At 37.3% G+C, this 23943-nt stretch overlaps 4 protein-coding genes across 4 annotated transcripts; all 4 read right to left on the bottom strand.

Moving 5' to 3' along the window:
* LOC132175883 (Lung seven transmembrane receptor family protein) lies at positions 1-1777 on the bottom strand. Its single transcript, XM_059587967.2, has one exon. The coding sequence runs from the start codon at positions 1593-1595 to the stop codon at positions 285-287; it is 1311 nt and encodes a 436-aa protein (XP_059443950.2). The 5' UTR covers positions 1596-1777; the 3' UTR covers positions 1-284.
* Positions 1778-4827: 3050 nt separating this feature from the next.
* On the bottom strand, positions 4828-7706 carry LOC132175266 (endoglucanase 1). Its single transcript, XM_059587146.2, has 7 exons — positions 7441-7706; positions 7151-7360; positions 6630-6830; positions 6444-6536; positions 6207-6368; positions 5747-5858; positions 4828-5495 (listed from the first exon to the last, which is right to left on the bottom strand). Exons 1-7 carry the CDS (start codon positions 7657-7659, stop codon positions 4999-5001), a joined length of 1494 nt encoding a protein of 497 aa, XP_059443129.1. The 5' UTR covers positions 7660-7706; the 3' UTR covers positions 4828-4998.
* A 2782-nt stretch (positions 7707-10488) lies between these two features.
* LOC132175452 (beta-carotene isomerase D27) lies at positions 10489-12994 on the bottom strand. Its single transcript, XM_059587405.2, has 6 exons — positions 12525-12994; positions 12118-12210; positions 11496-11557; positions 11234-11340; positions 10898-10993; positions 10489-10827 (listed from the first exon to the last, which is right to left on the bottom strand). Exons 1-6 carry the CDS (start codon positions 12903-12905, stop codon positions 10778-10780), a joined length of 789 nt encoding a protein of 262 aa, XP_059443388.1. The 5' UTR covers positions 12906-12994; the 3' UTR covers positions 10489-10777.
* Positions 12995-17163: 4169 nt separating this feature from the next.
* Positions 17164-20032, bottom strand: LOC132176625 (GDSL-like Lipase/Acylhydrolase superfamily protein). Its single transcript, XM_059588885.2, has 5 exons — positions 19786-20032; positions 18273-18403; positions 17939-18178; positions 17492-17750; positions 17164-17402 (listed from the first exon to the last, which is right to left on the bottom strand). Exons 1-5 carry the CDS (start codon positions 20030-20032, stop codon positions 17164-17166), a joined length of 1116 nt encoding a protein of 371 aa, XP_059444868.1.
* Between the last annotated feature and the right edge of the window lie 3911 nt (positions 20033-23943).

Here is a 23943-nt window from a genome sequence, read left to right on the forward strand (position 1 = left end):
TTGATATAAAACACAGCCATTTTCCCCAAAAATTGAAATGCAAAGGATCTGGTATCAATACTTACAAATACTATCCAATTCACAGACATACATAAGAGGTCTATGAAATTATCCTAGTAACAGGCGCAGCAGATCAATCAACACAACAAAGATAACATAGCACGAATTCTACCTACGCAATGCCTATAATACTCAAATTTAACAAGACCCATTTGTAAAAGTATGAATTTTCTACCTCAATCACTGCACCAGCTCCAATGGTCACTCTTCCTTTGACACCTTCCTCACAATTCGAACTCGTCCTCGAGCTTTAGCGCCTCGGCTGCCGCCTCCTCCTCCTCGTCATCGATCACGAAATACGGATTATGCGCCTCGGGCTTGAATTTATACCCTGTAAACACATAAAACGCCAGGGTCGCCAACTCCGCAGCCAGGACGCTGGTCCAAAGGTACCGATACGAAGTGATGGTCTCCAAGGCGTACACCACCACACGCGTGAAGTAAATGTAACAAATAACCACAATGTAGTACTGCCTAAACAGGGTCAACTTCATCAGATTCACCGCGGCCTTGCCGTCGGTCCTGGCGGCCTCGCGGAGGTTCTTGATCGACCACACGATTGGGAACAGAACGGCGCAGCAGCAGATCACGTCGACGAGCAGGAACACCTGCTTCCACGTCACCCAGTCCTGCGCGAATGGACCGCTCTCGTCGATCACGACCTGAGCGATGTTAGCGATAACCTGTAGCGGGATTACAATCATCAACACCTTCTTCTCCTTGTCCTGAAGGTAGGGTTTCAGGAACGACCATCCGGTACCAATCAACACGATCAGCGTGAACAGGGTGATTCCTTTCAAGAAGCTGAAGATGTAGAACAACACGTCCCAGCCGTGCGCGCTTCCGGTGCGCTTGATGTACGACTTGTCCTCGGCCTCGCAGACGAGGTTCAGAGCCTTGAGGATGAGCACGGCTAGCATGAAGAAGTGGATTCCGAACACGGTCAATCGCTTCTTGTAGAGCACGGAGATCCAGATTCCGGCGAGGACGAAGTAGACCAGCGAGAAGATGAAGTAAACCCTAGGGAGCACGGTCTTCCCGGCGGAGAGATAGTCCCGGCGACCGCTCCTCCCGTCGAGATTGTACATCGCCGAGCTCACGTCCATCGAGACCGTGAGGTCTCTGTTGAAACAGTTCGCGAACACGAGCGTGTACTGATCGGCGTCGGTTTCAATGAAAACGGTGTTAAACTCCTTCTTGGCTTTGAGCGCGTCGAAGGTGTAGACCGGCTTGACGAGGTCGGAGAGGAGGGCGCACCCGACCTCGCCGTCCTCGAGCTGCTGGAGCACGTGCATCCAGGAGTCGCGGGTGCAGAGGAAGAACCCGACCTTGTTGAGTTCGAGGTTCGATTTGGAGAGCGAGATCCCGGACACGTTGAGCTCCAGGCGGCCCCTGTGCGTGAACCCGAACTCGTCGAAGGGGATTATGGGCCGGTTGTCGGATCGGACGCCCGTGAAGCGGATCTCCGCCAGAGAAATAGACATTGAGAGGAAGAGCAAGAGAGATAGGAAAACGGAGCGCGTCGGGAGAGCCATGAGAGGACGGTGTAGATCTCTCAGATCTGCGGTCGGATTTGGTGGTTGCAGAGGTTGGATTAAATAAACCACAAGCGGACGATTACGCTTCACCGAACTAAGGAACACAAGTCTTCAGCGAGCTCGAGAGAAGGAGAATAAGAATAAGAAGAAGTGGAATTGAACGCGTATGATCTTTCTGACATTTGAGGTGACTTTGACTTCGTATTCCTATTTCCTTCTTAACTATTTTTATTTTTACTAAATTAAAATTATTTGCATATTTTTTTGACAAATTTTTCATTCTTATATATTCAAATTATATATATATATTTTTTAAAACACGTATTGAATAAAAACTTTGTTCTAAATTTTTATATGTATCATTAAATTTTTATTTTTATTTTTAATTTATTAGATCTGACGAATTTGTATATTAAGTTGGTAATTTGTCCTTATTTACCTTCTATCACAATAATTAGATTGTTTTCTTAATATGCTTGGTCTTGCATTTGCATACCTCACCCCTTTATCTAATGTGACACATTTCCTTTCTTTATAGATGTCTCTATTGTACTATAATCATATACAATTCAATATAATAAACATTTTACCTCTATTAGTCTTTTTTTATTCAAAGCAAGATAAGCAAAAAAAAGGCTACAAACAATATTTCAAAATAGAAAACAGAGAGAATCAAAAGATACAATATTAGGGTATTTGATTTCAAATATTTGTTATAATGATTGTAATCTCCTATAATCAGATTTGATTTTTCTAAAAATATTACTCTCATTTATTCAAAAAATATAAAAAAAATAAAAATAAAATGTAAGATAAACCCTTAAAATAGGGTTTTTCTTCCCCTTCATTGATTTTTGAGGTACAAACAGCCACTACCTTTCCAAAATCATCACTGGGAACAGCAACCACAACAGAAAATGAAGATGTTGTACTTGTAGCCACATCAAAGTTTGCTTTGAGGCTGCTTGGCAGTGGAGGTTTCCTACAATCATCCAAGGATCGAAGATAGATATATACTTTCCCAAGCAGCCATATGAGAATTTAGAGTAATATTTAATTAATCTGCCTCAACAGATTTCCAATATCAAGATTATGAGTTTCATGAAGCCACTTGATTTCTGGCCATACAGATACAGATCAAGTGAATGGCAATGACAACAAACATAGACAGTGTGAATGTTGGCAAAAGAAGCAACCATTGATTTGATCAGTGTTTGTTCTTAGCTGCCTGGCTGAGATAATGTTCTTGCCTTCAAGCCCGAAAATCTATTAAGAATTTTTATTAACCATCATTATTCTCTATAAAATAAATAAATTAACAAATGGAGACAATTAATATCAACTAATACCCTATATGAAATGGGAAAATGAAATTCTTTTTACATTCTGATACGGAAATTACAAGGTTGCCATCAAGGACAGGCTTTGTCGGTTGGGGGTAGGACGGGAAAGTTGTTATTTGCCGGCTCAGCTCTTTGAAAAAGAGTCGAGCGAACTTGCAAAGAAGGAAAATGATTCGAATCCGGAGAGTGAAGCTATGTTTGTCACTATCTGTGTCCAGATTTAAAAGAAAAATAAAAATACTTTTCTTAATGGATATAACTTGATTGGTTCCACCTCCCCCAGAAAATAAAAAATAAATAAATAAAATAGTCGTGAGAAAAAATTATGATTTTTAGCGTTACTCTTTTTATTCTCTAAAGCTCCGATCCATGAAGGCTAGCTTGAGAGAAGCCCATGCAGCCTTCTTGGCAGTTAGATTGGCAGCGTATTCTGGTTGCTCTCAATTGTTCATTGAAGGAGATTTCTCGACTTCCATCCTAACCATTATTGATCCTCATCTTTTTGCCGGCTAGAGGATGGAACAGGTTATTGCTAACATTCAGTATCAGATGTTTTTCATCCTATAATAGAAGGCTTTTAAAATATTTAAATGTGCTAATTTTGTTGCACATGTTGCTGGATGCGCCGCCTCTCACTTAATGTTTAGATACATTCATACTTTTTTCCCTTTTATTTATTTCGAGTGAAAATGACCATCTTTTGTAATTCTCTCCTCTTGAATCTGATAAAAAAAATAAAATAAAATAACTTAAGAAGGGATTGCTAATTTGCTATCATACGATCTTACGAGACTACTAGGTTCATATCATGCAGTGTTAGGGCCAAATTGTAGGCTACTGCAACCCTTGAAAGTTAGAAACTTCTTGTGGAAGTAGTATTGCAACGTCCCGGCCCATTCTAGTTTGGGTTAATTTTTAGGAAAAGTTCAAGTCGTGGGCTTTGAATATGCAGGCCTATTGGTAAGCCTGATTGGCTGATTAGTTAAATTAAATTTATTGCGCTGCCAATAAGATTTTTGGTAGCATTTTCATAATTTTTTTTTTTTTTTTTTGACATGTCTGCATAAGAAGGGGAGGAAGATTCGAACTGATAATCCCCGCTTCATTAGGCGTAGTCCTAGCCGATTGAGCTACCTCTTGAGGTAGCATTTTCATTACTCGTTTGTTTTTATATGTTGTTCATAGTAGGAAATATCCTCAGTGTAATCCATTTGTTTTGTTAATGATATAAATTATTTAGAATAAATGTTGATTTTGTATTCCCTAAATTAAAGAATTTAGATAATATTTGTTAACCCTAATTTAAGGGATATGATTGTATTTAAAATATTTTAAATTATATGTAAAGCTCTATAAATAGAGAGTTGTGTACTCAAATTATAAATTAAGGAAATATGTAGCATATAAGGCTTCAGTGCCTAGATGTAGGCTATATGCCGAACCACCTTAATTTATGTGTCATTCTCTCTGACCTTTATTCCACATTATTGAGTTTGAAAAGCAAGAATATATATATTTGACATGTCCGCACAAGAGGGAGAGGAGAATTCGAACTGGTATTCTCCGCTTCATTAGGCGTGGTCCTAACCGATTGAGCTACCTCTTGAGGTAGCATTTTCATTACTTGTTTGTTTTTATATGTTGTTCATAGTAGGAAAGATCCTTAGTGTAATCCCTTTGTTTTGTTAAGGATATAAATTATTTGGAATAAATGTTGATCATTTTGTATTCTCTAAATCAAGAAATTTATATAATATTTGTTAACCTTAATTTAAGGGATATGAGCTACCACTTGGAGAAGTGCATTAAGCATAATCCCAGTCGATTGAGCTACCTAGAAAAGCAAAAATAAATTCAAGATAAAGAGATCTTCAAAGTTTCTCTGTTGATAGATGGAAGCATATTTCTCTTCAAATCCACTCCATCTAAGTTTCAAACTTACATGGTAATGGTGAGCGGAAGCAAGAAAGAGAAAATAATACAAGAAAGTTACAGATAATATTTTTCATATATTCTATCTGATACTAATCCTCAGGCCATAGGTAATGAGAGTGTCATTACTGGATGGTGGGATTGCGTAAGAAGAAAGCAAGAGCACCAACAAAAGGTGCATTTATATATGTAGCCGGCTCAGATTGCTGGTAGTTATTCCGATCATCGGAGAAACTGTCTCCGCTATCAGGGCCACCAACAATAGCTCCTACATGGACATTTGGATTGGGAGAACCGGATTTGAGGTACTGAAACCCATCGTTGCAGGAAATGTGATCAGGGTGTTCATGTACGGATGGTACAGAGGAGCCCCTGTGGTGGATGTGCTGTGGAAACTTGTCCCCGAAGCCCACCATGTAAGACATCTTTGCCGGATTATCTCCTAGAATGTAGTCAACTTGCTTCTTTGCCTGTTTGATGATTTCTTCTACTGTCACCTTTGAGCTACCACATGTGGCAGCTTCACCACTGGAGGAAAGATAGTTTGCATATGTCAGGAGGAGGAAAGCTGAGGAAGTAACATACTGCAGATTGCTTGAACTTCCTTTGTAAAGAAGCCCCCCTGTAAACTATAATAATTAGGCAGTATTCATGCAATATTTACCATTGAGGTGCATCTCCTTGGAGTGAAAATTTGCCTCACATCACAGCATGGGGGAGTCACTGTCGTCCATATACTGAAAACAACCTATCATTATCTCTATTGAGATGATGACAGGCCCCCCATACTGTGGTAATGTGAGCTGCACCTATACCAATATTGGCATTTCAATATACAAGCAGAGGAAGAAAAAAAGGAAGGAGATTGCTGACCAGGGGTATACTGAGCCTGGAAACTAGGTGTTCCTGGAATTAGAGAACATATGTAGTTGTCCGAGTGTTCTTTGTATATCTGAAATCCTTCAGATTTTTTCTCTAGAAAACTCTGTGGAAAAGTTCCAAGAAAGGTAATTCTCATGAGACCTCTAAGATAATGTAGAGCAGCAACAACCGACTCTAAATTGTCGTCGCTAATAAGATCAATATCAGCAGCGACCAAGTGTCGTTGCTGATAACTTGATAATAACAACGACAAGTCGTCTTATGCAGAGTATTTTTAGCAGCAATCTGCAATGCTATCACCTAATAGTCGTCGCTAATGAGTTTTTATCGACGGTGCAAATGTGGCCGCACTAGCAGCAACAAAAGTCGTCACTAAGAGTCATTAGCGACGATATTAAGGCCTTTAGCGACGACTTTTAAAAACTATTTTTCCTGTGGTTTGTAATAAGACCTTGGAAAGTAGAACTTTGGTCCCAGCCCGCTTGTCATCCCAACTGAAGGAGTAGTCATCTTCATCAGCTCCCAATGTGTGGCCATTAGACTGGATGTAGTCCAAGTATGAACTGTCCCCTGAGGCTGTATGAATCCATGAAGCACCCCAGAGAAGTTCATCCTAATTAACAGAAGTGGGGGTCAATAACTGTTGTTAAGTATAAACAAAGCTAGAAGCAAATTGAATATGTCTTACATTGTAGCCTGAGTAGGAGCAGTAAAATGGGCAGACAACCGAATTGAGAGTGTCACTGTAAGCACCTCTATGCTTGTCTGCGAATTCAAACACCTGCACCATTGTGATGAGCTTTCTTGTTAATTAAGCTGCAGAGACAGAGAACAGAACAGGTAAACCAAGAACACAAGTGGTCTGGATGTTTACTTTTATGGCTGTATGAAGCAATTTGGAGGAATAAGAGGGGTCGGAGTTTTTGAATACTATTGAAGCCGCCGCCAGTGCAGCAGCTGTCTCTGCTGCAACTTCAGATCCTGGGTTCTGAGCAGATACCTTGTATACATTGCGTGGCGTGTCCATTCCTTCAGGCCTCTCCCAGCATTGATGATCCTGGTTTGGATCTGCCACCTGCACCATTCAGCACCAAACCATTATAAGCTCTTTAGCACTGTGATGAGCATTAACTGTAATGTAAGGATTCATTTTTTATTATTATTATTTAATAATGGGGTATCTGGGCTTCGCTCCGACTAAATTTTTGGGCAAACGTGCAAAACACCTCCTCTACACGAGTCAGATAAAGCGTGGGCTTTCGCTTGCGGGCGTGGCCCCCAATAAATTATTTACGCTCAAAGGGAGTTGTACAAGACCAAATGATTTATCACTCCAGCCAACCCTAATTAGTGTTGATTTGCCATATTTTTTGCTGGTGTATTGTTTTTGCTCACTTGTACGTATAAAGCGTCAGGGGTTGCAGTGGCTGCTTTCAAAAGATAATCAGTGCTCCATTTGATGGCCGATTTGGCATGCTCAAGCTGGCTGTGCATTGAGCTACCAAACTCGATGACACTCCATGCTAATATTGTAGTGGTGAAGGCCATTGGCAGGCCAAACTTGACGTTATCTCCAGCATCATAATAACCTCCCACAAGGTCCACCTGCAATTCACAAGCAATGAAAATTAGTTTACAGTAGATCAAAATTCAGCAATGACAAACACCACAGTAAAGCTTGATACATTAACAGAAGAGCCATCTGACAGCGCAGAATCTCCCCTCCACGAGGCCCTCTGGTTTGATGGCAATTTTCCTGACCTCTGCCCCTCAAAGAAGAGAATAGATTTCTCAAGAGCGTCAGCGTAATCATCAGAAGTGAAAGCAGAGCAAAACAAGAAAAGGGAACAAAGTGTTAAACACAGAATTTTCATCTTCATTGAAGATGTTGTAGTACTTATCATCTTAAAGCTTCAAATTCTGGTTGTTTAATAAAGAAAGCACCAGAGGGATTTTGTGGGCTAGCTTGAGATGTCTTGAGGAAGGGATCACTGCCATTTATAGACAGCGCAAGCAGGATGTTGGGCAGTTCGTTGGTCGTTGAGATAGTGTTTTTGTGTGTCCTGTGTCTCATGCTGGTCACGGGATCAAAGGCGCTGAACCGGACATTTGTCGTGGGTAGACAACAAACTTTATCCTCATTCTTTGATAGAGAAACCTGAAAATCATGAGCCGTGACAGAGAGGTAAGACCATGATTTTCGCTAACAGCATGCAGTTTAAAAAAATAATGGTCTAAAAATTCAGTTAATGTAAACGTTTTTGTTCGAGAATCTCTTCACCACGCAATCAAGTTTGAGTAATGCTAGGTATTATATTTTTATTCTCTTAAAGCTGACGTGGCTTTCAAAATCACCATTAGATCAAAATTCAAGTATGATTCATCTAAAATTTATTGGTAATTTTAAAAATCACATCAGCTTTAAAAGAATTTTAAGTGGATAAAAAGATGGTACATAGTATTACTCATCAAGTTTTCCTTAAAATTCTCTCAACCTATCTAAAGGGTATGTCTAATTTAGCAGTTTTAAAACCCGATATTTTAAAAAATAGAAATTTTAAAAGGCAATTAATGGAAATGATATCTTTAAAAGACCCAATTAAGCGTTTCGGTAAAATTGTGAATCTACCATTAAAATGGATTAGGATTCAGTACAATTTCAAAGGAATTCTAGATTCTCGGATTTACCTTTAAAATAGAAATTCTAGATTCTCATAACACACTCTCTCACCCGTGGGACATTTTCCGCAATTTTGTTTAAAACCACACTTTTAGCATGCAAAAATCTAGTCGATCATACTTTAAACACATGTTAATTTAATAGACAGAATTAGAGAGATTTTCTCCACAATCCAATTTAAAGAAAATTTGATCCGCTTTTCAGGATTTTGTAAACAGAAAGAGACTTGCTCTTGATTATCCCCCAAAAGTCTTATAAAAAGCGTGATTTACGTGTGAAAAATATGGTATTAGGCATCTTTGGTCTTTTGGTTGCCATAATTTAAGGCGCGGTATGGCATTAAAAAGTTTGTAGAAATATAAATTTGTCCGAAGCAACAAATTAAAAGTCACGGATACGTAGAAAAGGGAATCACATGGGCCGTCAAAGGAAAAAGATGGGGCCATTGGTGACTGCTCAATGGTGGGATAGGTTGGTTGCATGCATAGACAGTTTAATTAGTTGAAAATTCCATCCACAATTCCCAATCATGTGATTTGACCTTTGAATGCCCTAGAGTTTCACATGGATGGTCAGAATTTTACGGTTCTTTTTGGTGGGAAAAACTATCTGCTTAATCTTATTGCATTGAGTGTGAGGAAGCTGCGGCTTGATTTTTGGACTATATTGGAGGACCACAAGTAGCCTAACTTGGATTATGTTTGACATACCATATAGGGCTAGCCGTGATGGCCATGGTTCTTGGATTCCTTCTCCATCCATGATTTTAATAAGGAAAGTGATATCTCATGTCGCTCACGGGCCACGGCAGCTTGTGGGAGCGGAGACCGGAGGATGGTAGAGGAGAAAAAATGGGGAGGAACTAGAAAGAGTACATAAGGGTAGGGAGTGGAGAGGAGTGAAGCTCTTCCCTCCTTCGTTTATTAAAAATACACGTCAAAATCACATGTTTTAAAGATAGACATTAGTTTAATAGACTGAATTGAAGAAACATCCTTCAACCTAATTTATGCGAAAATTTTGTCCGACTTGAATTTGAAGTTAGTTGGCATCATAATATTGTTGGAAACTAGTCGAGTTAAGGATACGGCGGGAAAAAGCATCACAAACAAATTGAGAAAAACTCTATGAAGGAGTTGATGCCAAAAATGGAGATACTGTGCTATTATTAAAAGGGATAATTTGGTTTTGCTTGGTGAAATTGTTTCTTAGTATAATGATGTCAACCTGCCAACAAATTCAACCACCAAATATTTAATGTTAGAATTGCTTCCTTGTACGTTAGTAATTTCCTTTCCCTTTCCGGAGGAAAATCAGGAAGATGAAACACCTTAGGAGATCTTCCTACTGCAGAAGAGCCAAAACATTGTTGTTGTTCCATTTAACAACAGTGAAAGGCAGGCTGTTCAATTCCAGCATAAATTGCAAGATGCTTCGGCATATATAAGACAACTTTATTAAAAACCACATCAGGAAGCATGTGTTGGGAGAGCAGGACCAGTATCTACCAACAATTGAGCGGTGCATAGGCAACATGTCCCTTCTATTGTTGGTTTCCCATTTCCATAAGGAAGTACAAACATAAAATTTGGCATTTTTGGGAGAGGTGGAGAGGTACATGTTGACTCTGGCAGACTGGCATCTTATCCTGTGAAGCATGACTAATACACTAACCCCCTATTAACTTCATTCATCTTCTTTTTTCTTATTAGTTTTAAACTTTTGAAATAACTGGTGATTTAACGCTCTGATCAATTATATATGCACTTGAAACAATACCTTACAAGTGAATTGATAAGAGCACATGAAAGAAGAAATTGTTAAAGCTACCTTGAGAAGGGGTTAACACCTATTTTAGCATATTACTTAACCTTCTCATCCCACAGCTCTTGTACCCATTGCTTTTGAATTCTGATTGGAACTATGTCTATGTTTCATCCTTGCTCTTTTAAAGGGTAAGTAGCAAGACAGAACATATTGTTAAAATGTGGAAGAGAACTGATATAGATGTAAGGACAGAATCCCCTGTAAAATCTGTACTGTATACCATAAATTTCTCAATGCAGAAGAATGTTTCTTGAATAGAAACTGAGAATATGATATCTGTACAGTCCATCACACTTTTCTATGTAATTGTCCAAAATAAGATATCAGAAAGGGTGAAATATCAGTCTCTTTTAAGATTTACAAACAAAAAAAGTGGCATTGCCTAGCTTTCACATTCTTAAAAGTCACATATCTCTGTTAAGCAGCAAAAAGGGGCATGCCAAATAGGTTTTCTCTGTATACATGAAATATGCTTATTTTTGGTATGACAAATTGATATGAAGAGGAAGCTCTTCTCAAGCTTGTAGTTTAGGACAAACACTGGCGCTGGGATTTGCCATGGAGCCTGCAGAAGGTGCTATAGTTAGAAAACAGAAAAGATGCTCATTGATTAAAATAGATCTTTAACAACTTACAAATATCTGCAAAACAAGGCTGTTTGGACACTGGATCCTCTTCAAGTGGGGGTGGAACTTGGCCATACACCATCTCACAACTCATATCTTCAAAATCTGTAGATGAACATAGACAAGATAAAAAAATAATAATAAAAAAATAAATAAATAATCTTCCTAATTTATGTTCCATCACAAACATTTTAGAATGTAGTGTTACTTTGAAATCAGAGCAAAATTATTTTACATACAAGCTGATATTCACTACTAAATAATCCGTCTAAAGTATACAATGTCACTATGTCAGTCTTAGATAAAAGATTTGGGGCATGATAAAAACAAGAGAAGGAGACATACTTGGGATCATGGTTAATGGAAGCCCAAATTCATTGGTGAAGAAATCTTGTGTAGGAATTTTGCACATATTTACGCACATTCCTACGCATCCGCTGTTCTCCAGATACCTAGGAGGGGAAGAATTGTCGAAATTGGAAAATCATTGTTAATTAGGACTTTATTCTAAATGATAATACCATCTATTAATCATTTCTTCTCCTTCAAGAACACTGCTTCATTTGGCTGCTGCCATGGTGGAAAGGCAAAGTGTAAGTTGAATTACCTGCACTTCTTTATATGAACTCCACTCCTTTGCTTCCCCCCATTTACCTCAACCTCTACAACCTAGTGGACACTCATCAAATTAATCTTAAAGGAAAAAACACTAAAAGAAGCAGCACATGAATCTCAATATGAAAGTCTGAAAGATCATATAAGTCTAGCTGGACATACATGTAATTCATATAAGTGAAAAATGAAAAACAAGTTTCTCTAATGCTTAGTATCAAGTTAAAAAGGAAATGAACTTGGAATGTAAACCTAAAACTAATTTTCCTCTATATGGATATGGTAAGTGTGTTAGATTAATATTTCTTGTTAGTTTAAGCTTTTAGGATTTAACATGGCATCAATGCAGAGGATATAAGTTTGAACCTTGTATTCATAGTTTAGCCGTATTTCACTTAAATATTGTACATGTTGTGTGTCTCACTTGTTAAAAAATATTTTGAGCTTACACATGAAGAGAAGTATTCAAATATTAAATTCATAATTTTGGAATAAATATTAATTTAACATGGTAGTCTTCATGCTCATTGTTAACTTTGTCAGAAGATGCCCGTTTGAGCTTGAGCAATACACGTACATGTAAGACTATTGTTAAGAGAAGTTGGCAGCATAGTTACCTCAGAAGGCCCAACTAACCAGTGGAAGAAGGGCACTGTCAATGCAGCATTGAATTCTTCAGCCCACTTTGTTGGAGGAAATAATTTCCTGAACTGCAGCAACATTAACTGTGTTAGCCTATACCTTGAACCAATTCTGAGTAGATTATCTAGTGTTTTTTATGCCTTGATATGACCCCAAAAGTTTACCCTCATGATCAATCATTCTTTCATTAAACCTTATTAGCAATAGCACCAGCAATTAAACATTAAAATATTAATTAAATGATTAAATCTATTCTTTTCTATCATAACTAGTGATTTAACATGGTATTAGAGCAAAAGTTCTGATTTAACACGGAATTGTAAACAGAGTAAAAGACAAGTGAAGCAAGTGAGAGAAGTGAGAATTATGATTCATTATCCACCTGAGCAGGCGCACCTGGAGGGAGCATAGACAAGAGCACCTCACGAACAACTTGCTGCTGCTGCATCCGAGACCTTCCCTGCATTACTCTCTTAGACACGTCCACAAAACTCTCGTAGTCATACTCCAGCCACCCCTTCTTCTTACTCACTGCCCCAGCTTTACCGGAAGCTGCAGCAAACTTCTCCATCTTCCGAGCAAACAGTGTCATGAACACCTTCTCAAAAACTCCATCATTGTACCGTGTCTTTTGTCCTAAAGGAGCAGGCTCTCCTGATGGCTCTGCAATCCCACATCGGATGAAATTGCCGGTGCTTGCTCTAGGCAATGTAAATTGCCGAGGAGGCCTAAACTGGACAACTTGCAGGCTTAGGACCACCATGAATTTTCAGTAACTTCAAACTGTAAGTAGCAGCATCTGGGCATTCCAGAAAAAAAATAAATAAAAAAACAGTACAAAAAAAAAAAAAAAAAAAAACCCCGGAAAGGGTAAGGAGCATATGGTTGGTTGAGTTTGGTTTGCTTCCATAGGAAAAATTGTGGCCATACATGCCCTTCTGGAGGAGATTATATTTCTCTTTCTTCTTTCTTTTTCATTTTCAATTAATGCATCCTTCTATTTTGTTGAATGACTAAAGAGCCCCCACTCATCTATAACCATTTAAAAAGAGATTTTTTATATTCCAATTTACTTTTACATTCCATGTTGAATATATATGGGAAAATTATATTTACCCATTCTAATTCCAAACAAAACCAGATGCCAGTATTCCCTAAATCGGGATTTACAGCAATTCTCTGACCGAATCGCAACTTCTCCGAGCTACTAATGAGAAAGGGTCTTGATGAGGCTCACTTTGTTGATTATGTGTTGACCGAATTGCAACTTCTTCGAGTTCCGAATGAGAAAGGGTCTTGTTGAAACTCACTTTGTTCAATAGGTGTTGATCGAATCGCAAGATATTTGAGCTTCTAATGAGAAAGGATCTCGATGAGACTCACTTTATCAAATAGGGATTAATCGAATAGCAATCTATTCAAGTTAAAAAGAGTTTTCATAAGACTCACTTTATTGAATAGACTGCTTGAAGTGTAAGATTCATGAATTAAAATCCTCTCTAGTCCATTTGGACCGGAGGGGAGTCGATTCTCTTTAGTATAGCGGCAGAATTGTCCAAAAACAAATTTGGACAATTTTGCTCCTACTTTAACAAGAACCGGCTCCACTCCGGTCCAAGTGGACGGGAGAGGATCCAAATGCAAGATCCATATGTTTGAATAAGTGGACCCCTGGGATGGAGCTGCGTGGAGCTTGCAGGTGGGCCAGCAACTCACACCAAGTCGGCAGCATGCAATTACTCACAGACCAAAGTACTACTACGAAACCCCGTAGCAAGGCCCATTGAGGTTGTACTAAAGCCCAATCATTTCCACAAATTCGTTGACCATTTTATCAATATCATGTTTTATGGTCCTACTCTCCTACGTGTCTTGCTCTCCGGTAGACAGTACAACACGAGACTAGGATCAGTCACATCAAGTTTGTTGCCGAAACTGGTGGTCCAATTTCCTTAAAAAAAAAGAAAAAAAGAAAAAAAAAAAAAAACAGGTGGTCCCATTAATACATTATCACAGTTTATTATGAAGGAAAAAGACTTGATTAAACTTTCGAACTACTTAGCCAACAAGACAATTGGGGTCAGTCGCATGAAGTAATATGTTATATGTTAGTGAATAAGATTATGGTTTGATAATTTTTGACATGATTTGTAAATTTAACTCAAAATTTGTAAGTTAATTAAACATGTTCGACCCGTTTAATTAAACATGTTTAATTATAGTTGATCTACATATGTATCAACACAATCTGAACTCAACACACGACATTTAATTAAGACTTTTCAATTTTTGATACAACCCGCGAATACAACAAGAACACAATAAAAAATTAACGATGAAATACTAATAAGACTCCAAATCACACCCGATTTGATGACCACCGAATGTTCAAACAATAATGTGCGGAAATAAAAACAATCAATCACAAACACAGAGATCTAGTTACAAAGAGAAAACCATTTAGAGAACTCTCTAAAATGTAAAACTTCTCTGAGGTAGTCAAACCTAGGAAATCAACTAAATCAGTAGAATAACAAGAAATACCTTAATGTTAAAAACTTACATAACCTATACACTTGACATTCAAGTATACCAGACAAGCGACCCACTTATCCACTATCGCAATAGTTCTCTCATAACATCTGGATTGTTCCTTCTACGTGATCTCGATCCCTTCACTGGAACTCCAGTTGACTTCAATTGCTTTATTGCTGAAGATGATCAAACATCTATAACTCTAAGAAAGAATTGACCCTCTATGGCAACTACTTTCTTAGCACCAATCTCTCAAACTCTAAGCAGAATTCGTGCCTATACCTCTATGTATAGTTTTATATATAAAGACTATAGACCCCTAGTCCAACTACAATACAAACTCTGAGACTTAGCAACTACGGGGCGTCCAGATGGTTAGTAAGCTTGTCCAGACGGGAACTAGTTTCTATATGGAATTTACATGAAATACACTAGGCGTCCGAACGGCAAGAATGAGCGTCAGGACGGAGCTAGGTTAAAATCGTTAACTCTAGTTCTTTGGAACGGTGCGTCCATACGGTAATGCAGATGAGACTTTAGACAAAGCTCTCGGGTTTTCTTGCATAGCTATCTTATCCGAACGATATTGCAGACGAGACTTCAGATGAAGCTCTCGGGTTTTCTTGTACAGCTATCTCGTTTGGACGCCTTGCAGACGAGGCTTCAGACGAAGCTCTCTGAAAAAGTTTCATCCTTCTCGTCTGGACGTAGTGCAGTCGCGGCTTCAGACGAAGCACTATGTGATTCATCTGTTTAACTTACTTTTGCTATCTCGCACACTACACATTTAAACAAGCAAATTAAGCACAAGTATTTTGTTCACATGAATCCAGGCAATTCAAAATATGAACTAACAAACGAGTTAGAGTTGAAATGTCTGACTCTTTTAATCCATATCTTGACACGATCTAAATCTAACATGCAAATACGAATGGCCAACCCTAACAATGGATTTTACACCCTTAAACTAGTACATTGTGCCAAATATAACGACATAAATTGTTATAGAAGTTTCAATGATTCAGCTGCAAAGATTGGAGCAACTGGTCATTGATTATCTTTGTTAAATGGAAAATGGCAAAATGCACCTATATATGAAGTTGATTGATGCTGGCTATAGCAACAGATGGCCAGATCATGGCTGACAAGCTAACTGCTAAACTCCACATGCATGCATGATATGTAAAAAACAAAATAATAATAATAATAAAAAATGCAGAATTCTGAGAAGCATATCATACAGCTCAGTTTCTGCTCTTCATTTACTTCCCATGCATGTTTGTGGTTGATTATATTATTAACAAGCACCATATCCTGCCAAGCTAGCCATCCAGGCTGAGCCCATAGATGGCTTATCATTCTACTCAACAGCTCATGAGCTCATCTCTGCTCGGCTTCAATGTAATAACACACGCACAAACACTTGAGAGTTTTTTTTTGTTTTTATTATCAAACTTAAAGCATTGGGAAGGCAAAAATGATGCATGTGAAAGAAATAGGTCAAAAACTAAAAGTACACTGTTTTCTGTGTTCTTCAATGTAGTAGCAAAGCTTGTTTTTTACAACCTAGAATTGGCTGTTTTTGGAACTCACATCTTTGTGACAGACTCACAGGCCCAATATCTCTGCTACTCTTCTTTATTCATGTGTTGGTGGTAGTTGACAAACAGAATAATATGGGGGGAGGCTGGAGCAGTACTGGTCAACCCCATTTCATCTAGGGAAGCCACTTTGAGGAGCGTGGAAGGGTTGACTTCTCTTGGGAGTTAAGAGCTGTGTCAGCGAACTTTTTGCTAGCTAGAGTTGACCTTTGTTCATTCCAATTAAATGCTAGGGAAAATTCTAGACTGATGTCTCTTCTACTATTTGTTAAATCTTGGAGACAACATATTAATTTATGGCTTACTTTGATTTATATAACTACGTAGGTTCAAAGCTTTGGTTGCATGATCAACCCAAACATAAGGATTTGACTCGTTCCCGGATCCTTTGGTGATCAAGACCCGTCTTACACTTTTCAGTCGTTTTCTCCTCATCGGGGATTAGGTACCGAGTGAAACGGGTTAACTCAGTAAACTTGGCAGCATCATGCTCCATGGACCATAGTCATGCTGGCCTAATTAATTTCATGAACTCCCGAGCCCATAAAACCTCAAAAGTCTAGTGGAGGTGACCGACCGCCTCCTTACTCGATCTCAAAGGCGTAGTCAGATTAAATTTTTTTTGGGCTAAGATGATAATGTCAAGCCAACGCGTAAGCCACCCATACATTAAAAGCACAAAAGGGGTAGCATTTTTCTTTATATATTTTTATGAGAAACAAGAACAAAAATAAGATAAAAGGAGGATCTTTTCCGCTTTCTACATCGTACATAGTCTACGTACATATATAACATGTCTAGGACAGGTTGCAATTTATTTCTGCGGATCAGATTACATTTTTGGATGATTGATCAGCTACAATGTTCCTTTTTGAAGGTCTCTAATTAAGACTTGCCGCTGTAAAGCTCCCGGATATTGATAGGAAAGCTAATGCTTTTATCACCATCCAACAACACTTTGGAAATTATGATATTCGCAGCTTCTGTTGGGTGATATGCATCCCAAAACACGTACTTTGATCGATCACCACATAGACCAGAGGTTTTGTTTTCATTACGGCCCTCAAAGCAAACGAATGGTGTCAAGTTTCCTCCACAGCAGGGTTTATTGGCATCCTCAAACCCTATCAAAACATAAATTTTAAATTAGTGTCTATGGAAAATCAATAATATTAATGCAAATATAAGAAGCTCATCAAGTTTTTAGGCCAACCATAATGACGATAATCGAGCATGATCCTCCAAAAAACATCATAGGAATTTGCATATACAAAGATGGCTTCTGGTCCCAACTGGTGATTTAATTGGTCTAGCGTTGTCTTCAGTTTCTTATTGTAACTTTGGATCAATCCATTCACCTCAGCTGAGCATTTTCCACTTCCTAGTAAATTGATCGCACGCACAAATGGTATGCATCCTAGTGGTCCAATCCCAACCACAACGAACTTTCTAGCCCCCAATTCATGTAATCGCTACACAGAAAACGATAGATAATAAATAAAAAAAATTCTATGTCACGTAAATAATTAGAGACACATGACATTCTCATCTTAAGTTCTACGTAGATATGCATATAACACAAATCGAAGCCGTAAAACATCTAGTCGAATATCACCAACTTGAAGAGGAAATTAATGTGTATATCAAAGTTAAGATATACCTTAAGGTGTGAGGTCAAGTTAAAAACCATATAATCTTGGAACGTGGAGGGGGAAACCTTGTCACGAAAAAAGGGTATTGATGGTTGGACATAATTCAATATGTCATTGGACCCAGTAGTAAGAGAGAAGATTGCCTTCTTCAAGAATTCATTTGTACGATTCTCCCCCATTACACTTACCATGTAGTTTCTACTTTGCTCATAATACTTCACTTGCTCCCTTAATGGAACTCTTCCTATCTGTGTTTCAATTAAAGAGAAATAGAAGTGATTCTGGTGATCAGTAAATGAAGGAAATTAGCGCTAGCTAGCTAGCTAGCTAACATGCACTTACAAATACTGATCCTGTTTCATCCAATATGCCTGAGGCTCCAGAAGCATAGTTTATTCCTCTGCTAATTGCATCAGTTTGAGTATTTGGGGCTAAGTAAGGTGGTGGAAATGACAAAGCTCCAAGGGCTTGACCTAATTTCACCACACTCGAAGCAAAATTAACAAGATCTAGAATAGTTCATTCAGAAGTTAATCATGTTATAGTCCATATTTAAACCCCAGAGCTCTTTTTTAAGAAGTTATACCATAAAAGAGTAATTATGATACTCTCTACACTAAATTATCATATTCGTTTTATATTGATTGATCACATGGTTTGTTTTAAGTCAGCTGATATGAAATGTGTATGAGGAGTAGCATTACTCATATCATAACTTATGATATGATATGTTACAACGTAGTATAAGAGAAATGCTACATACTACACCCACATCTCACTATGTTGATATGGCAGTGTCCATCAACCTTTGAATTATTATTATTATTTTTTAACAAAGGGTGATAAACAGTGTCACATGATTCCAATAAAATGAGGATGTAGTAGGTGTTATTCCTAGTAGGATAATGACTCTAAAGAAAGTATAGTAAGTACATCATAAAGGCATAGGTTAAATGTCATTATCAAGGACAACGAATATCATGTGGCAATTAGCATGCAAATTCCTCATTTCCTGTTCATGAGTACCCTACATATATACCTCATGACCTTGTCATTAATGGCTTCTAACTTTTTTTTTTATTCTTAATGGCATCTAACTTTTTGTGCTTTTTTTTTTTTTTTTTTGGGAAATCTTAATGGCCTCTAACTTGTTCGCAGATTTATTTTCCTAATCTTTTGCCAAAAGTTTCTACAACAGATAAATGTACATGATACCAAATTTCAAAGTGTTTAATTTTCCTAATCAAAGTAGTGCAATAGTTAATAGGTTAGTAGAATATTTTATTCTTAATTAAGATTTTGTTTTGTTGTATTTTATGGTATACATGATGCCATGTCATATAAAATTGTGTCACATCATTAGAGACGACTCAATAAAAATTGAGGCATAACTGCATACGACAAAAAATTAAAATTGAACATTTTTAATTTTAAAATATTAATGTAACAGTTTTTTATATTAAATATTAATAATTAATTAAAAAAAATATCTTCTAGCTTTTTGAGATGTAAAATTATTAATCAAATTTTCTTGTTCAAGTTTTGTTAGTATATTATTCTCAATAAATAATAATGTCTCTTTTTTTTTGGAGCCGAGGGGCTTAATTAGGAGGTGGCCTAACTAATTAGACTAATCATTGAACCGGCCTTGCACATCATTTAAAATTGTAAATATATAACACTAGCCACATATATATACCATTAATTATATTAGAACTATAAATTAGCAAAATGGGTTCAAAATTCAAGATAAATAAAACTCAATGCCTAGCTAGCTATTATAATTATGTTCTAGATATCATGAGGACTAGCTACCATAGTGCAAGAAATTGAAGCACTTAATTAGTTGTATTACCTACTAAGTCTGGAATGGTTCGGCCATTGGTGAATCTTCCGGTGGGCTGCCCACCAGAAGGCTTGAAGTCAATGCCGTAAGGAGGTGAATCCGCCTTAGAGAGGGTGAAAAGATAGTCATTGTTTCCAGCATCGACGAGGGAGTCTCCAAACACAAAGGAAGTAAAAGAAAGACAAGGCAAAATATGCAAGGACACAAAAACCAATACAAGGAAGATCAAACGCTTTGAAATCCCAAGGATCTCCATTATTTTGGATGCAGATTAATGTAGTATTTTTAACGTATTTAAGTAAAATTCCATGGCTCATAGTCAGTACGTGTACGTGGGTATTATGACACATAGTGCTCAGAGAAGCACCATTCGCATGGGCTGCCAAAGCAGGTGAGAAGATCGTTGAACAAGTCTCCTAGCTAGCTAGGAGACTTGGTCCATGACATATTACATATAACTTTCGTAGAATGGCCCCAATGCCCTCCATATTATATATCTTATTAATTAAATGAGCTCCCACTAGGAAGACTCATGTGGAAATTAAAGGGAGAAATTGATATCTGAATCAATCTTTTGATTGATGTGATCTGCCGGTCATTACATAAAATTCATTGCAGACCTAATTCTTCTGTGCATAATTTCCTTATAATATGGCCACCTTTATTGATTTAGTATTAATTGGCCTGCACATAATCTTTGCCTTCACCGATCAAAGTTGATACATTCCCATTTTGTCTTTAATTTCTTCCATAGTTAATGTACCTTAATTAATTTTGAATAGGATGGGAATTTGTGTTCAGATTGTGTTGAAATCGACATTGATATAAAAATAAACGAATTCAACGCATCAGCCATAATGGGTTTAGCTAATTCGTTAATTTTGTGTTAGGTTCATATTAAAAATTGCTAGCCCTTATATTGCGTGTCGAGTTCGGTTCATATCGACGCATGAGTATCTGTAAGTCAACCCTAACCTGCCTCATTTAATTAAATTTGTCAAATCTATCAGATATCAATCCTCACCTATTAATTTTATGTTGATTTCGTGTCAAAATTAAATTGCAAGTCTTACTTTTGAATAGTGTAAAATTGCATCGATCCTTATGTCTTTATTTATTTATTTTTTTTTTTTTTCAACTTCAGGAAAAGGAAAGGGAGACAAACAAAAAATACAAAAACAAATTACAAGGGAGGATATTTGCCACTCCTAATTCTTAAAGCTGGAAGGAAATGAGAGTTATTGAGAATGCTTCCAAACACTAAGTGAGAAGTGGCCAATTTTGCAACCGAGTGTGCTTGAAAATTGGCACATATAGAGACCTTTGAAGCGGTCCAAAAACTGAAAAAGAAGAGCTACTGGCGATAGTCGGCAATCACAGGAGCACAAGGCCAATCCAAAAAGAGGTGACCTTTTCTGTTTTAGCTATTTTAATTTTCTATTTGCCAGAAAAGAAAAGATAAAAAAAAGTCACCAGAGGCAAATTAGATTTGCATCTAGAGATAGACATCCATAGGTTTACAGGATCCCAAAGGATCATATTATAGTGCATGTTTCAAATAAATTGACGATTTATACAAGGTTATACAAGACACACGTTCATTTTTTCATTTGAAGACATCACAATTAACCGTTATTAAATATCATAAAAATATTCAAATATCCTTTCTCTATTCGCAAATTAAGGATAAAGAACTTAGAAAAAGAAAGAAAATAAACGGGAGTAACACAACATTCAAAGTCACGCAACAATATCCTCTCCTTACATAATACCGGCATGCATGAACAGTATACACGCTAGTATTATAATATTATAAAATATAATTAAAATAATATTTAAACAATAATATATATATAGCACCGGCGTGCATGTTGTGCATGAAACATGCACGCCGGTGTTCCGGTGTTCTCCCTCTCCTTAGACACTCTGACTCCAAGTGGATCCCATCTTATTAAATTTACATTGACTTAATTTGTACTTTCTTACGCGTTACATACTTGCCGTTCTCGAGTATCACAACATGATTGGGGATCACACGTAAGAGATTGTGCCGCATCATGTTACTATATGGTCTAAAGAAACTTAAAGAAAATTATGGTTGGAAGGCTAAAGAAAAGTCAACAAAAATATTTGCTAATTAAATCAAGTAAATACTGATTATGCTCCTCTAAATTTATCTTGTAGAAATGAATAAAAAACTGTAATATATATCCTAAGAATTAATCTGTGGGTGCCATTAAAAATCCAGAGTATAATCCACATAACACATCTTCAGGTAAAATGGAGATCATTTACTTTATGGTCTAATATATATATATATAATCAAAAAATTTAGCCGTAGAATCGTGTTATTAAACATTAATTAGTCTTGTATCATGGCTTGCTACCCACAACCCCTCACCTCCCAAGCATTAATTATAGTCTCGGATCATGACTTGCCGCCCACAACACCCTTCCCCCCCGCCCCCCAAAAAAATATTAGCCTCAAAATCACGTAATTAAGCATTAATTATTGGCTTGCCGTCCCCAACCCCCCGCGCGCGCGGAGGAATTTCAGTTTTTGAAATTTCAGATTTAGGCAATTTATTTTCTATCCAAAGGTTATTGTTCTGCCACATATCACACTACTAATAAAATAATAAATATTAATTATTTTATTAGTAGTGGGACACGTAACAGAATAATGACCCTTTAATGAAAAATTGACGGCCTAGATCTGAAATTTCAGAAACTGAAATTCCCCTAAGAATTTCAGTGGATCCCAATCCCCCTCCCCCTCCTCTCCCCCCCCCAAAAAAAACAAATTGAAATAGGATACTCTCTAATCCATTTTGGATTGGAGAATATTCAGTTCATGGCCAAGATTTCTCCTTAAAAATCCTAGAGTCACAAATAAGACACCTGTCACACTAACAAAAATTAATAATAAAATACTATTTTATATTAAAAAATATATAAAATAAAATAAATAAAATAATAAGGGGTGGTTGGCTGGCCACCCCATTGCGGGTGGCCGGACCACACCAGTTGGGGGCTGGGGTGGCCCAAGCCACCCCATGGCCCTTGGGGGTGGTCCGGCCACCCCCAAGGGCTAAATCTTTTTTTTTTTTTAAAAAAAGGTTTCGTTTGGCCCTTGGGGGTGGCCAGATTTGGACCACCCCCAAGGGCCATGGGGTGGCCGAAGCCACCCTAACCCCCAACTGGGGTGGCCAACCACCCCTTATTATTTAATTATTTAAGTATATATATTTTGAATATAAAATAATATTTTATTATTATTTTTCGTTAGTGGGATAGGTATCTCATTTGTGACTTTAAGATTTTTAAAAAGAAATCTTAACCATAAACTGAATATTTTTCAAAGGATCCTATTTCAAAAAAATTTCGCCTCAAAATCACGTAATTAAGCATTAATTATAGTCTGTATCATGGCTTGCCGCACACAACCCCCCCCCCCCCCCCCAAAAAAAAAAAAAAATGTAGCCTCAAAATCAAGTATCCTTAATTTGCCGCCCCCCGTCCCCCTCCCACAACAATTAAGCATAAATCATGGTTTGCCGCCGCCCCCCGCGCCTCACTAGTTAGCTAGGTGTAGCTATCACATTTCCAAGGCACAAGAACATGCAACTGTGTGACGTGACGAAGGATATGAAATTAATTTAAGTGAATGATTTCGAATCCATCATGCAATATTTTGTATGGCCTAAATCAATTTCATGGTGCCACGTATATATATAACTCCTCCATTAATGGCTTGAGTCCTTGCAACTTTTTTTTTTTTTTTTTTTTTTTTTTTTTTCTAATATGAGTCCTTGCAACTTGAACGTATGAATCGTATGATCTGCCATATTATCACACTTTTCCTTGCTATATCCCGGAGCCCAGCAACTGATGTCATCTAATTAAATGTAGTGATTAGTAGGTGAACAAAGCAGGAAAATAAAAAAGATAAATATATAAGGTTTAAGTGATATAGGCCTGAACTCCTTGGCATTATGTCAAGACACTTGGCACAATTACTTATATTTTTTTTTTTTTTTTTTTGAAATAGATCTCATCTTATAATATTATCTTCCTCCCACCAATTAATCACATATTACTATCTTTTAAATCATGGTTTCAATTACTAGTTATTATTTATTGGTGTTTTAATTCCAATTTTTTTAA

The sequence above is a fragment of the Corylus avellana genome, chromosome 3 (genome assembly GCF_965113065.1).
Source record: "Corylus avellana chromosome 3, dhCorAvel1.hap1.2, whole genome shotgun sequence".
NCBI classification, from domain to species: Eukaryota; Viridiplantae; Streptophyta; class Magnoliopsida; order Fagales; family Betulaceae; genus Corylus; species Corylus avellana.